Source organism: Protomyctophum bolini (assembly GCF_963924005.1).
Source record: "Protomyctophum bolini genome assembly, chromosome: 10".
In the NCBI taxonomy this organism is placed as follows: domain Eukaryota; kingdom Metazoa; phylum Chordata; class Actinopteri; order Myctophiformes; family Myctophidae; genus Protomyctophum; species Protomyctophum bolini.
The window spans coordinates 38,876,190-38,891,000 of NC_137871.1; the positions used below are offsets into that span (position 1 = coordinate 38,876,190).

Here is a 14,811-nt window from a genome sequence, read left to right on the forward strand (position 1 = left end):
TAGGATATGCGGTTGTCTTGAACGGCTGATCCAACCAACATCATAGCCTGGCTTTCAAGTATAGCATAATGGAAACGGCTATATGTCAGTAATTATCGCTTCCAGCCTAAATAATACAGGCTTTGTGTAGAATCTCCCCATGCAGGATTCGTTGTGCCTCGTTTCAACTAGCCTTAATAACCAGAGAAGATGGCAGCCCCTCTTTCTCTTTACTACTTTTTCTTCTTTAAGTGTTCTTTGTACAGTAGCTCTAGCACATCCCTTCTCGTTGCACTTTAAACTATTCTATAACTGAATTCGAAGGGCACTAACACCCGATGCATGACTCAAAGCATGCCATGTATCTGTCAATCTCTGAATCACTTCCCCCAGGTGCAACTCTTGAGTCATTATATCACATAGCTGACAGTCAATTTCACAACCTCACACAGGTCTGCCCACATAACCTGCTTGAGATGCCGAATTAATCAACCGGATGGGATTTGAATCGTGCCATAGTATGTTCCATTCTTTCCTTAGTGGGTCCTTGAGGGGGTTCCAGGGTGTCCCCAGCAAAATGAGTTAATATAGCATACAAATAAGTTTAACTATTGCAAAATATCTACAAGCTCACATCTTGTCGTATCACTATGTGTTGAGCGCTTCTAGATCTGCTATTAACGAAACATTGATTTTCATGGCACAAAATCTTTTCAAATGTGGGTCCACAGACCACAGCAGATGGATTCAACAAGGCAACAAGTGTAGCTTTGGAGCCCTCAGGGGCTATGGGCCAGCACAAACTTGGAATCACAGCTATCGTATATACTACAACAGGTACATAACTTATTACTTAACCAGAAATATTTTCAATATATTAGGCTACTTCAAAAGTAGCCCCCAATACATTGCACTGTGAGGCATTGTGAACTTGTAGATCAACAATTTTAGATTTTACATTCGCCTATAATGAAAATCATTCTCAAGCCATAAATCGGTTAACGGCATAGGACCAGATGTGACCATATGGCACTTAACGATTCGGGGATACCCGCGATGACGCATGCTGGCGGGGGAGTGATGATTTACACAGACTTTGCAGCGCTCATCGCGGCGACTCGCTCAATAACGGCTTTGCTCGGCAGAGCCTTTCCGTGGCCCAAGTCCGCTTCAGCTTTCGTCATTTCATTTCACAGGTTTTTACGGAGCCACCACCCTTTCTACATCTGGGGTTTGAGAACGGCACTTCTGCATTCCAGGATAGGCCGGTATATTGGGATGTTGTAAAATGATGTGAAGGGTACCCCCTGCAGAAGGCAGTTGCATCTGCCAAAATGTTTTTGTTTTTTATTTTAATTCTGTGTCCATAAAAAAGTTTGGGTTGTTGGGCAATTAAGTGTGTGCGCGGCCACTTTGATCTCTCCAGAAGACTAGATATGTGAAGGGTACCCCATCATTTGCCGCTAGGTCACATCCGGTCCCATGCCATCACTATAGTGTGAGAATTGATACCTTGAGTCTGTGAGAATATGTTGTACAGTAGTAACTAGTGGTTCTCAACTATTTCAGGCCCGTGACCCCCAAAATAATCACATTTGAACTGGGGAAGCCTCACCCTGACAACCAAGCACTTGGAATTCTAGGAGTTCAGTTTGATTTAGTTCCATAGCTAAATATTGTGAAAATAGCAGATCTACAATTGCGAGGATTTGTGAGCATGTAGATCGGCTATTTTCACAATTTCTGCCCCTTTCTTATATTATTTGACAATTTGGCTGATATTTCACCAGTTTTTATAGTATAGTTTGTTGATTACTTTGTATGCAGTAATGTGGTTTTTCCTTTCCTTTCTTTGTCATTAAATTGTCATTCTACCGTCATCTGGGGACTCCTCCCCCCACCCATTGCTTCTTTGTTTTAAATACTGACATGTCATGACTCATGATGCGTCTTTGATATCCATATATGGATTCCCACGGTCAGCCATGTCCAAATATAGAGTCCATGATGTGACCGTCATCTCCATATATAGGGTTCTGGGTGGTCGTCATACCCAAATATGGTGTCAAACCTGACATCCACATGACCTTTCAAGAAGCTGGACTAGACTTCACATTTAATCTAAATCCTATTGATTCTCCAGACAATTGTTCAGTTGTAATTCATTTCTAAAACTCAATTGAAATGCTTTGCGTGTCAATAACAGCTTGTGGCAGAGGCATCGCTAAAAGGTTGTCCTCATCATTTGCTGGTAAGAACACAGTCCCGTCCAATCTACTCATACCCCCAAATCTTGTTGATCCATCAAGAACAAAAAGACCGCCACCGCCTATAGATTGTAATCTCCCCCTCTTGAGAAGGTGCAATGAGGTGATCCCGTCTCATCTGAGCCCGGTAGAGACCTGGGTGGACACCCTGAGGAGGTGCGACAGTGACCCTGTAGGTTTGGCTCAACTCCATCCGGATGTCTTCGCAGTGCCTGCCAGGCTTGACATTCTCTATGAGGTTGAAATGTGGCAGAGGAGTTACCAGAGAATTAGCCACGCCTACACAAAGGTTAGGTCAGAGGTCAGGGGTGGTGGCAGAAAACCATGGAAACAGAAGGGAAGTGGACGGGCTCGCCACGGAAGCATCAGATCACCTCTATGGAAAGGAGGTGGGGTCGCTCATGGACCTAGAGGTCCAACCCAGTTTCTATTACATGTTGCCAATGAAGACACGCGTGCAAGGACTCAAGGTGGCTCTCAGCTCTAAGCTGACGCAGGACTACCTCCATATTGTGGACTCCCTGAACATTCCCACTCCTGACTCGCAGTATCTAGCGGATCTGATCAGAGACAGACGCTGGGGAGAATCTGTGTTAATGGTAGATGTGTGTGAAGAGTTTCCTGAAAACATCCTTCAAGCCACAGCAGGTCTGAAGACTGTGAATGTCATTCCAGCAATTGGCCTGAATGTCCACAGCATGTTGAAACACGAGTCTCTCGTCCTCACACTGGAAGCGGTTACGTTTTTGGAAAATAAACTACTCTGGCACGACCATCGTTATTCGCCTCTGTACCCGTTTAAACTGCCTTACTCTGACCTCCCATAGGACCTCCGGGAAAGATGATCATGTAAATTTATATTCATCAACACCTCAATATTGGTTTCATGACCTATATTGTTACACAAACTTGCCAATAAATAAAATGTCAATGGGTGCTTTACATTCCTGTTCCACAGATGAACATTGTGAAAACAGAACATTTACAAGCTTACAATGCCTCACGTTGTGAGGTGTTGTGAGCTTGTAGATCAGCTATTTTCAAAATGTTTTGCCCCTTTTTTATATTATCTGACAATTTGGCCAATGATCGTATTTTTCTTTTCTTTAATTTTTTTTAGGTATTAAAGTCTTGTCACTTCACTTTAGTATGGGGACCCCTCCAAAAAAATCATGTGGGGACCCCCTGGGGGTCCGGACCCACAGGTTGAGAACCACCGGTATAACACTCCCAAAATCGGGAGGCCAGATTTAAAGTGGTAAAAATGTAGCCTCAGCAATACGGGACACGGTTTAAATGTATTTGTTCCTTGTTCCTGCATGTAGGTAATGGAGAGTGGCACAGGAAAGAAGATAACGGCAGATGAGATGCATTACACAGCGAGATAAGATTGCATCACCCCACTGGTGAAAAACAAACCAATGTCAACTGCCTGTTGATTTTTCAATGAGGAGAGAAATCAATTGTTCTGAAAGCTATTGATGACTCAACACCCCACCAGTGATGTTGGTGATGCAGCTCCACGCTGGCCTGCTAAGGTGCTGGGGAGGACACATACTGTACCGTGCAGCGAGTCAGCCATTGGAAAGGCTTCTAAAATGCATCGTGTCACCCCTCCATATGTGAACGTGGTTTATCCCATTCTGAACGGGAACCCATTTTGGGTGTCAGCATCATGTTATGCTTTAGCTATTGAAAAATAGCAGATCTACAAGCTCATAGCGCGCCACCGAGTGGCGCGCTACGAGCTTGTAGGTCTGCTATTTTTGAAAAATCGAAGAACGACTGACATTTTTAGAATCTGATCTCAGGTCAGAATGGGTTCATCAGACCAGTGTGTGTGTCCAGTGGAAACCTCGTATGAATCTGATCTCAGGTCAGAATGGGTTATAGACGTGTTAAGCCACCCGCACAATGACTGATGGTCTGCAGCACAACTTTAAGCTCACTGACTCATATCTTATATATCGGTTCTAGACAGGTTATTCCAGGCAATATTATCTCAGTAGTGTCTTAATATCGCTTTCGACCCCGATAATTAAAGAAGAAAAATCAATATCCTCGTGGCAAATAGTGTGCGAGACAAGTGTCAGAGAGAATATGTCCTTAATTTGTTGATGTCTCACTTGGAGAGCTGAGAGGTTTTAACACATAGGGAGTGGGACATCATCCATTAGCACCAGGAGGTTCAATGCATGAAAGATGAATGAGGTTTTTAATAGAGCGCAATTATATTGCAATGTGTTCGGATGTACCCTCCAGGTTTTAAAAGGACTATTTAATTTCCTGTATATGAGACCACACAGTCATAAGAGTAATTACGCTCAACGGAGGCCTGCTGCTCATTGGTTTCAATTCTCCTGTGACAGGACTGCGTCAAATTCCAGACTGATCAATAGATTTCCACTCAGTTAATTAGAACCGGGGCCCCTACATCCATCCTGTCTCTCAGCAAAAAGCGACAGAGGAGAAAAAGCACACAATGCTTCAGGAGGAGAGAAAAAAAACACCATAACATTCATTAAAAATAGAGAGAAATAATAAAACAGAAGCACTTTCTGTCACAGTGTGTGTGTGTGTGTGTGTGTGTGTGTGTGAGAGAGAGAAAAAACAACAGAAGAGAGAGGAGATAAGTAGACAGCTCAGCTTCATGTGACTCTGGCTAATTAGCAGTGGGTGAGGCAGAAAAAAGTGCTGCTGCATGGGAGATCTCAGCCAATGCACTTCATTACAGCCACTTTATACTGTGTTGGTGGGTGGGCACACATTCACAACAAGCTTTTTCTGTAGAGAATTATAGCATGGAAGCCGCCGAGGTCAAAAAACAGGGTGGTTATTTGAATTAATAGCTTTATGATAGCGACTTTGAGTGATATCAGGTGGGAATATTTCCCACATATGCACAATGTGGACTCTTGCTTAGTTTACTTTAACCCATTCTGACCTGAGATCAGATTCGTACGAGGTTTTCCACTGGACACACACTGGTCTGATTTAACCCATTCTGACCTGAGATCAGATTGTAAAAAATGTCAGTCGTTCTTCGATTTTTCAAAAATAGCAGACCTACAAGCTCATAGCGCGCCACTCGGTGGCGCGCTATGAGCTTGTAGATCTGCTGTTTTTCAATAGCTAAAGCACAACATGATGCTATAACACCAAAATGGGTTCCCGTTCAGAATGGATTAAAAATAAATATATTAAATAGCCACGCAATGACAGCCAAATTGTTATTATAGCTACAATAGGATTTTTAACCTTCATGCAGTGTTGTTGTAGGAAGGTTAAAAAAAGGTTTAGTCTATTAAAATCAACTAAAAAACACACTGATTTGTCACGAAATCTGAAGAAGCTGAGGAATGTTTTCGATGGAACATGACGTTTCAGTGGGGATGGTGAGTCATGCATAATTTAACGCATAATTGAACGCAGCTCGTACATATTTGGGTTTTGGACGTATAGCTGCTTTGGGGACTCCTTATATGGTTATGGCTGAGTCATGGTGACGTAATCACTCAGCTCCATACATGGGCACAAAAGCGGGACAGACAGACAGACACACACAGACAGACATGATCTGCTAGGTCTCATAGTAAGTGCTCACTGCGTTCACGATGAAACTGTCACAACATGGCCATATATTGACATTCACATATATGGGCTTAATATTGATGACATCAGTGATCTCCATATATGGGCATAACAGGGAATGTAGGTGTGACATCACGAGGCGTGACGTGACTTGGCATAATAAATGGACTGGCAACCATTTTATGGAGGCGTGACTAAACGACTGACAGGTTTTGCATGTTTTCATAGTAATCTGCGATAGTTGGTCACAAATGTGTTAACTTAAAAACTTCAATGGCGTTTAGAATGGGGGAAACAACTCTATGACCTGGGGGTAGCGGAGGTGATGTCAGGAATTCTGTATAGTCTACCTGTAGATAGATATTTTAATCTACTGCAGTACCAGTTCCTGGTTGTGACTGAATATGCTGTAAAGGTAAGATACCAAAATTGATATTCAATGTCAATGTTTGTCATGGCAAAATGTGCTGCTATAATGTCTAGTTACATGGTCAACTGTCATTTCTCGACCGTTTCGGATGCGGAGTGGCTCGCCAGAACCAGGCCGGCACCCTGGGCTCGTTCCTGGAATCTGGAATTTCCTGGGGGACGCCCTGAGGACCCACACGCGGAGTTGCACCACTCACTTCACACGGGTGTGACATTAATCTTCATTTGATTCGGAGAGTAAAACCACACTAACTTCCATCAGAGAAAAAGTGATGAGGAAATTGTAACATCATAGGTCACATTTCAGATTTCAGATTCAAACATTGGCCTCAGCCCTGGAAGCTTTTAGCGCAATGGTTATTAGACTCATCTATGAGCTGCATCTAGTCCTTGGCAATAACAGTGGATGCTTTCAATGTACATGGCATGGTGTTCATGGAATAGATCATTTCATCTCATTGATACCACAAATACAAGGGCTTGAGCTTGAAATACAGTATTAACAGACAGATCGGACAAAGTCCGACAAAGTCTTGTCCTCTGAGATTCAGCTCTGTGCTGGTGACTGGGTTTACATTAAGTTTATATTGCATGTGTGTATTGGGAAGAGTGAACTGGCATAATGAATGCTAAAGAGAGTACATTAAATTCAATAGCACTCCTCCACCTCTCCATTTAACTTTCATAGGAGGGTTATCATTTGATAAATGTGAGGATTGGAGCATCACACTGCACCTGTGCTCCAGAAATCTTTTCTGGCACCACTGTTTGCTTATACCGTGAGGAGGCAAGTGTGGCAAACGATAACATATTAAAATGCTAACCTGTCAGCGTAAGGTGTCTCTTATGGCAAGTCTCTGAGCCTAAAACATCACCTTTTTTTCTGACAAGCAGAAAGACTCCCTGTGAACTTAAAAGAGGGAAGGTGTCTGGAGAATGTTTCAAATTACCGTCAACAAGCACTTTGATGAGAAGAACAGAGGGCTGCTTTCCGAGTAAATCTTTTCCTCTGGCATTGTCCCCTCTTTGCCTCCCTTGGTGAGATACATTGTGGGAACTTGCCATGCAACCGCCAGCCCCACAGGAGGTGAATTGTGGTAGGTTTTGGATTGCGTTAGCTCACCAGATGGATGGAGGAATTGAACAGGCTTCTCTGTTTTTAACCGATTCTGACCTGAGATCAGATTCTAAAAATGTCTTCTACATCCTGACAGTTTTCTGAAAAAGCCATGTTTCTATGTCAGTCGTTCGATTTTTCAAAAATAGCAGACCTACAAGCTCGTAGCGCGCCACTCGGTGGCGCGCTATGCGCTTGTAGATCTGCTATTTTTCGATAGCTAAAGCATAACATAACGCTAACACCAAAAGGGGTTCCCGCCTAAAATGGGTTAACAGTGCAGTGTCAGCTAAATCACCAGTATGGATGTGGACGTGTGGATGTGCCGTTTCTTGCCATGTATTATTGAGCCATGAAGTTTTACATATCCACCTGCTGGATGTTAGACTGTTGAAGCATCGCTGGGCCACAACACAGGATTATTTTTTATGACGTGGCTACAGTATTGGCAGTTGGCACTGTCACTTATGTATATTGTATTGTAATATGTAACTGCCTCACTCCTACTTTTAACCACGCACATTATCAAACACCTTATATATTTCACACTGACAAACCTTTTTTCTGTTTCTTTCTTTTTCTACCTCTTTCCACCTTTCTTGAAATAGCAATGATGGAGCGCTTGTTTGACAAATAATGTCACTTATTTTGTTTGATTTTAGACATTTAAACTAATGCACCATTTGCAATGAGTGAGTTAATTAGTAAAGTTTCCCTCAGCTGTTGCAGCGATTGACATTTCAGTATGGTCTCTTTGAACGACTGAAGGCTGTTTTGAACTCAAATGAAAAAAAGTGTTGTCCAACCGATATTACCCAGACAGCAGACATAGAAGTTTCTGAAGGAAAAATGGCAACCTTGCAGGCATATAACAGGAAGGTGAATGATGCCGATTTACGCAACAGTGTTGTTTTTTTCTTCTTTAGAAAAGTTTACAAAAAGGTACCAGTCATTGCACATGGCAGGTCATTTAGGCCAACTAACACTGTATGTCCACTAAGATTGAGCACTTACTGCCATATACAGTAGATAGTTACAGCTTCCCTTTACCAAAGTTCCTGCAACTACGGCTAAAAAGAGGGGAATAGTGTGTACTGCAGAAGGTTAATCGTGTTGATATCGGAAGGTCGCTAGTTCGTATCCCCGGACCGGCACGTTAAAATGACCACCGCTGAAGTGCCCTTGGACAAGGCATTGAACCCCTACCATGAAATGTTCTATGAGCAGGTCCTGGCTGTTAACAAGTTCTTGAGCTTAGTCCAGTTACCCTGGCTAAACATAGTACCTTTCCTTTCCTTTTTTGAGATGCTACACGTTTTATCAGGCAGATACTTGACTGCCACGCTTTTCTTTTGGTGTGTTACCATTTGTTACTGGTGTCTGAAATATGTGTCGTAGTAAGGGTTATATCAATAACATGCAGCCGAAGCTAAACATTAACCTTCTGTGCTGCCCAGGCTGCTAGACAGCGCCTACATTCTTCTTATCGTGAGGAACAATGTGCGCGCCTCCCATAAGGATCCACTCATTTTCCTTTCTGTTGCTTGTTTTCCCCCGAAAAATACTCCAAAGTTGTTGTTTTAGTCCAAACCGCCCGGCGTTCAGATGTAAACAGTGATTGAGGGATTTCTGGTCGCATCGCGCCAACCATGTTACCGCTTGTTGTGAAACCTAACTGCTGCTCGAAAAAGTCTTTGCCCCTCCTCTCGTTGTGTTGGGCTTCTTCTGTCGTATGTCCTTAGACCTTTAGCTCCGTTGCAGCAAGCCAGTCCAGTGTTTCATTGTCTAGGTCAATTAGCCCACGGTCACCATTCGGTGGCCGGTATATAGGGCAGCTGGTCAGCACATGTTCAACAGTCTGTGATGGGTCCCCACATTCGCAGTGGGCACTGTCTGTGAGACCCCACTTCTGCATAGATGCACAAGTGTGTTGGGCTGTATTGACGGTAATAGAATGGCGCCTATATAGGGGATATAGCTGGCTCCCTGTGGTCATTTCAAATGAACAGCAGGGGGCACTGAAAGTGTTTTAAGGGCTGTGATATTAGACACCATTGGTGTGGCCGAATTATTCTTTTTGTTCTCACAATCCTAAGCCTCAGATGTAGTTGTGACAGTGGAACTATGCGTTGAACTGATGGATGTTTGCCCTATATGACATTTTATTTTTGAGGCGCGCTAGCCCCTCATATGTCCAGCTTTTGGTGTGTGTGCACAAACTTTGTCCTACACTAACATTAAATGCCATTGACAATGGATGGACAATTTTGAGTGTTTGTGTAAACACAAACATTGAACACACATACACAAACTATAGTATCCTAATTAGCCACAAAACCGCATGAGGCAAACATCATGTAAAATAATTAAATAATGGATCAGAATGGCCCAGTGTTCATTAAGCCCACATGTGCAGTGTTCATAATGGGTAATCAAGTGTTGAATAAACGCTCTAAACATGTACTGCAATGTTCATTCGGTGAATGGGAAAAAGTCCTCTGAAAATGAGCCATGTTTTAGCCTGTGGGTATAGTCTGTATAGATGCTTTGATGGTAGGCCGCGGCGCATGTACAGTTAGCAGTACATCATGTAACATGAACTCTCTTTGAAAGTGATAGAAAACTATTTTTACTGCAATATAATTGGAGGAAAAGTATCACTGCTTTAATTATCTGACTTTGGAATGGAATGTTACAGTACGGTGCATTTTATACACTTAATACATTGGGTTTAAAAACGTCGGAAAAAATATGTTTTCACACTTTTAGAGCATATGGTGGTCATCATATGGGCATACCTAATACCTATGACAAAACAATGGGAACATTTCCATTTGTGTATTTTTATAACAAAAGTCCATAAAAAGCCAATTTTAATTACTTCCTTTGAACGCAAACGTGATGACACGTAGAGTCCCGCATGAATAGAAATGAATGTTGATTTAATACACCCGATTCCCATTGCAGCAAGTTCCTCCAAACTACACTACAAAACGACTCCGTTTTTAATCTCATTCACGATGACATCAAGACAGTATTACTAATTTTAAACTTAATCAACACGATAAAATATGTATGTGAAAACATCTTAGCTTAGAAATAAGCCACGTAGTAGCAAAATTCACTTTGCTGGTCGTCTGTCTGTCAAAACTCACTTTGCTATCTGTCTTGTAATCACAGTGACTACTGGCCAATCACAGCAGGGTTCCCTGGAGCTGCAGTGGGATTCCAAATCGCGCGCCTGCGACATGGGGAGTCATGTCGCAGGCGCGCGATTTGGAATCCCACTGCAGCACCAGGGAACCCTGCTGTGATTGGCCAGTAGTCACTGTGATTGACATTTCTCGTTTTTGCAACTACGCCTAACCCTAAACCTAACCTCAGTAAAACGATGCTTGAACCCAACCTTAACTCAAACCCTAGGCAGTGGCTCAGGGGTAGAGTGGCTGGATGGAAACCACAAGGATGCCAGTTCGAACCCGGACTCCCCCAGAGTTAGTGTCAAAGTGTCCTTGAACAAGACACTGAACCCCTAATTGCTCCTGAAGTGCTGGTTTCTGATTGGTTCAGAAACACAAAGCCTTCCAACTTCCGACACGGATTCCCATTTGAAAATATATGCCAAAGAGAAGAGAAGATTTTTACAGCTCTAGCAGTGATTTTCAACCATTTTCATTTCAAGGACCCCCAGTTTGATATGCAACAGGCTACGGACCCCCATTTAATGGCATTTCTATCTCTGAGACCCCAATTTAGGGGGTGTACAAATGGACCCGTCCATTTGTACACTCTCAGAGTTACAGACCCATAAGGGTCCATTTAGTTACAAACTATCATTTAGCTGGGAAACCCCTGAGACTCCCCAAAGGACCCCTATAGGGGTCCCCGGACCCCACTTTGGGAACCACTGATGTAGAGACAGAGAGCATTAGAAGACCCATATCAGTCACCAGAATAAATGTGTTTTCAGTGACAGTGAGTCTAATGTGCATGCAGGTTCAAATGGAATTTGAAGGGGTGCATACTTAGTTCAGACTAGTCATTGGTTAGACATGGGTTAAGGTTAGGTTTAGGTGTGCTGCCCCGTGGGAGGTTAGGTTTAGGGTGAGGGTTTGAGATAGGTTGTAGTTGTAGGACTAATGACTGGTCTAACCAATGACTAGTCTAAACCAAAAACTGTCTAAACTAAGTACTGCACCGAATTTGAAGTTACAATCGGTTTAAATAAGAAGGCACGTGACTAATAAAAACAAATATCTGAAAATGTGGAGTCCACACAAAGGCCATAGTAATGTTAAAATGTGTTTATATCACTTTAAAAGTGTTTATATCCCTTTAAGCCTATAGAACGTGTTTCTGTATATTTTGTTTGTTGTGAGCATGTGTTTTATGTCGTGCTCCAAACTTATTTTCTCACTTGGGAGCATAAAAGCTTTGAACTTGAATGACTATTAGCAACAATGAACAATGTCACTTTTAAATGGAAACTTTTTAATTAATTAGTTATTGCCACCTCAGGCCTTGAAAGCATTGGGTCATTTGGAACGGTCATTGAGAACATTTAGCTTGAGGTGTCCATTATATGGGAAGATAATGTAGTCCCTCCAGTTAGAGAGAATTGGACTCATGCTAGAAGGTTATATCTGAAACATTTTATGTAATTCTTGCCCTATTCTTTTAATAGCACTTAACATAATATAAGTTGATTCTTCATTATCACACAAACCGTTTCTGACCGTTTCATGAGGAGCAGGTTTCTCTCTCTTTAAGTGGCAATATGGTGCTATTGTTTTTACTGACTGTTAAACTTCACACACACACACACACACACACACACACACACACACACACACACACACACACACACACACACACACACACAACGGTGCAGTACAGCACAGTCTGCTACAACACTGTACTGTATTGTACAGCACGGCACGGCACAGTACAGTACAGTACAGTACAGTACAGTACAGTACAGTACAGTGTTGTTTTTGGCAGCACTTTTTGATTTTAGTTTTAGTCATACTCATAGTCTCTTGAATAGTTTAGTCGACTATTTTTACTTTTCAACTTCAATTTTATTTCTTTCGATGGAACTGTTTCTGTTAAACGATCAAACGTTTTGGCACAATAATGACTCCATAGCCAGCCCAGGACTGTCTTCATTATGCCTTAACGATCCAGTCAACTGATGAGCTCCTTGTAAATGGGTAATTATTCAACTCCTTAACGAACTTGATTTCCTTCCGTCATGTAATTGACTAGTTTCTACTCAAGAGCTTGAGGGCTCACCAAATACCAAGACACTTTATCACCGGACCCTGCTTCCACTGCTGTTCTCACTGGCATACAGAGAAACACATGATTAAAAATAGCCCTTACTTGCACACACGTGCTAATTGTGTCAACATTAATCTGGTCCTGATTCAGTGATTGATAAAGTGTTCACAGGAGTAATACATTACAGAATCCCATATGTCAGATAAAGCTTTTGTCTTTGTTGAAGTATTTGTACAAAGAGGCCTGTTCCCTTTGAAAGCTCTAGGGACCAGTGTATGTGGCCAGTAATCTACTCACGTCTGCTGGCATATTCAATAATATGATTCTCTCCCAACCATAAAGAATTGATAACACCCATTTCAACCTAGCAAGGGGTATAGTGTTCTATCACGGTGACATCAATACCACCTTAGAAGAAAATAGGACACCATTTGCCAAATTTCTCCCACTCATACTGTATACCACACACACCCCCCCCCCCCCCCCCACACACACACACACACACACACACACACACTTTCTCAACCTCACAACCACATTATGTTCCTTCTGTCTTGCTCTCCCTCTCCACCACCAGCTGTTTCCAATCACACTAGCATTCTAGAATGAAGAGAATTGATAATTGGCAATGAGCACATAAACATATCCATGGCTGCCAGTGTGTGAGGAGTGTAATTGAAAACAGTTTGACTCAAATTGGTTTATTTCTTTGTTGTCATTCTCTGCCCTCTAGGATGTGAGCCTGCAATGACTGCTGGCATTCACTGAGCCAGTCGGGCTCATTCACTTTAGATGGTGCTGCTGTGCACAGTGAGCAGTGGTGCTGTCCTAGGTACTGATCCCCAAAGCAGAAGGAGAAAGAAAGGAGAGGGCACAGAACAGTGCAAAAAGGCCCATAATGTGCACTGTCCATGGTGCTGGAGTCCCTATAGCTGTTTGTTGAGAATGCAGATGTTACAAGTTACATGCACTTAACATGGAAACTCTGGTTAAACTTTTTGTGTACTAATATTTTTCACATTTGTCACAGGAGGGGTCAAGTGCTTTAACTGAGTTAGTTGAGTTGAGTAGATGTTTGATAATCATGGTTAGAAATGTGTATGCCATGTACCACCTTGAATTGAAATGATAGTATTTGTATTTAGCTGCAAATGGGTAGAGAATGGCTTTTACAGCTCACTTCCCATGCATGGTCACTCATGATGGTGCTTTAAAGTCAGTGTGTAAATGAGAGCATGTTGACGTGGGCCAGGAGACATAGTAAAGTTTTATGTAGCCTTTAGAGTGTGTAGAGGTGATATTTGCCCGATTTGAAATGCATAATATGTTTGGTCTTATTTTGACACTGATTGTCAAGAGCCTTTTCTGCCCTGCTTCCCACAGCTGTAATTGAAAAAAGAACCCGAAACAAAAAGAAACTGAGGTGTCTCTGTCTATCACAACAACCCGAGAGACAGAAGAAAGCCAAGACAGATTAATTAAATTCTTTCTCTTGTTGCCTTCCCTTTGTTTTTGCTTTTCTCTCTTTTGTGTGTGTGTGTGTGTGTGTGTGTGTGTGTGTGTGTGTGTGTGTGTGTGTGTGTGTGTGTGTGTGTGTGTGTGTGTGCACGTGGGCACACTCCAAACTGAATTGTCTCTTTGTTCCCCTGAATCTAATAAGAGCCTGATTGCTTTTCCTAATCATCCTGTTTATTCCTGCTGCCGGGCCAGCCCCTCTTATTGGTGTAATTAATTTCAAAGATAACTTGTCCTCCGTTAGGATTGGAAATGGCGCAAGATAAGAGGATGTCAGGGATGGGCAGAAGGGGGAGGGGGGAATGTCGAAGAGTAAGTGGGGCGGAGTTTTGCGTAAACGTGTGTGCGGTTCGCAAGCATGCGAGTGAGTTCATGCCGCCTTCTATGCGCGTAAGCTACTGTAATTGACAGAAAAGACAGCGAAGGCCGACTCCATCTGTTGCTCTCTAATGCTTAATGCTCCCCTATTCCTTTTGTTCGAGAATAATAGAGAATTCTGCACTTTCCAAGGTCTCAATCTATATCTCTATCTCCCCAGCTGAGCCAATGTGTACCTTGGTCTGAAATAGAGCATACTCAGGTGGGACTGCCATGCATCTTTGTATTCACAGAGAGATCATCAGCTAAATA

The 14,811-nt window shown here is 42.5% G+C and overlaps 1 protein-coding gene across 1 annotated transcript; it reads left to right on the forward strand.

Annotated features, from left to right (window-relative positions):
• Positions 1-2,163: 2,163 nt before the first annotated feature.
• LOC308322287 (large ribosomal subunit protein uL4m-like) lies at positions 2,164-3,073 on the forward strand (the record flags this gene model as incomplete). The annotated part of the gene is given in 2 exon segments (XM_080773489.1): positions 2,164-2,667; positions 2,669-3,073. Coding segments are annotated over 2 exon segments (909 nt in total).
• Between the last annotated feature and the right edge of the window lie 11,738 nt (positions 3,074-14,811).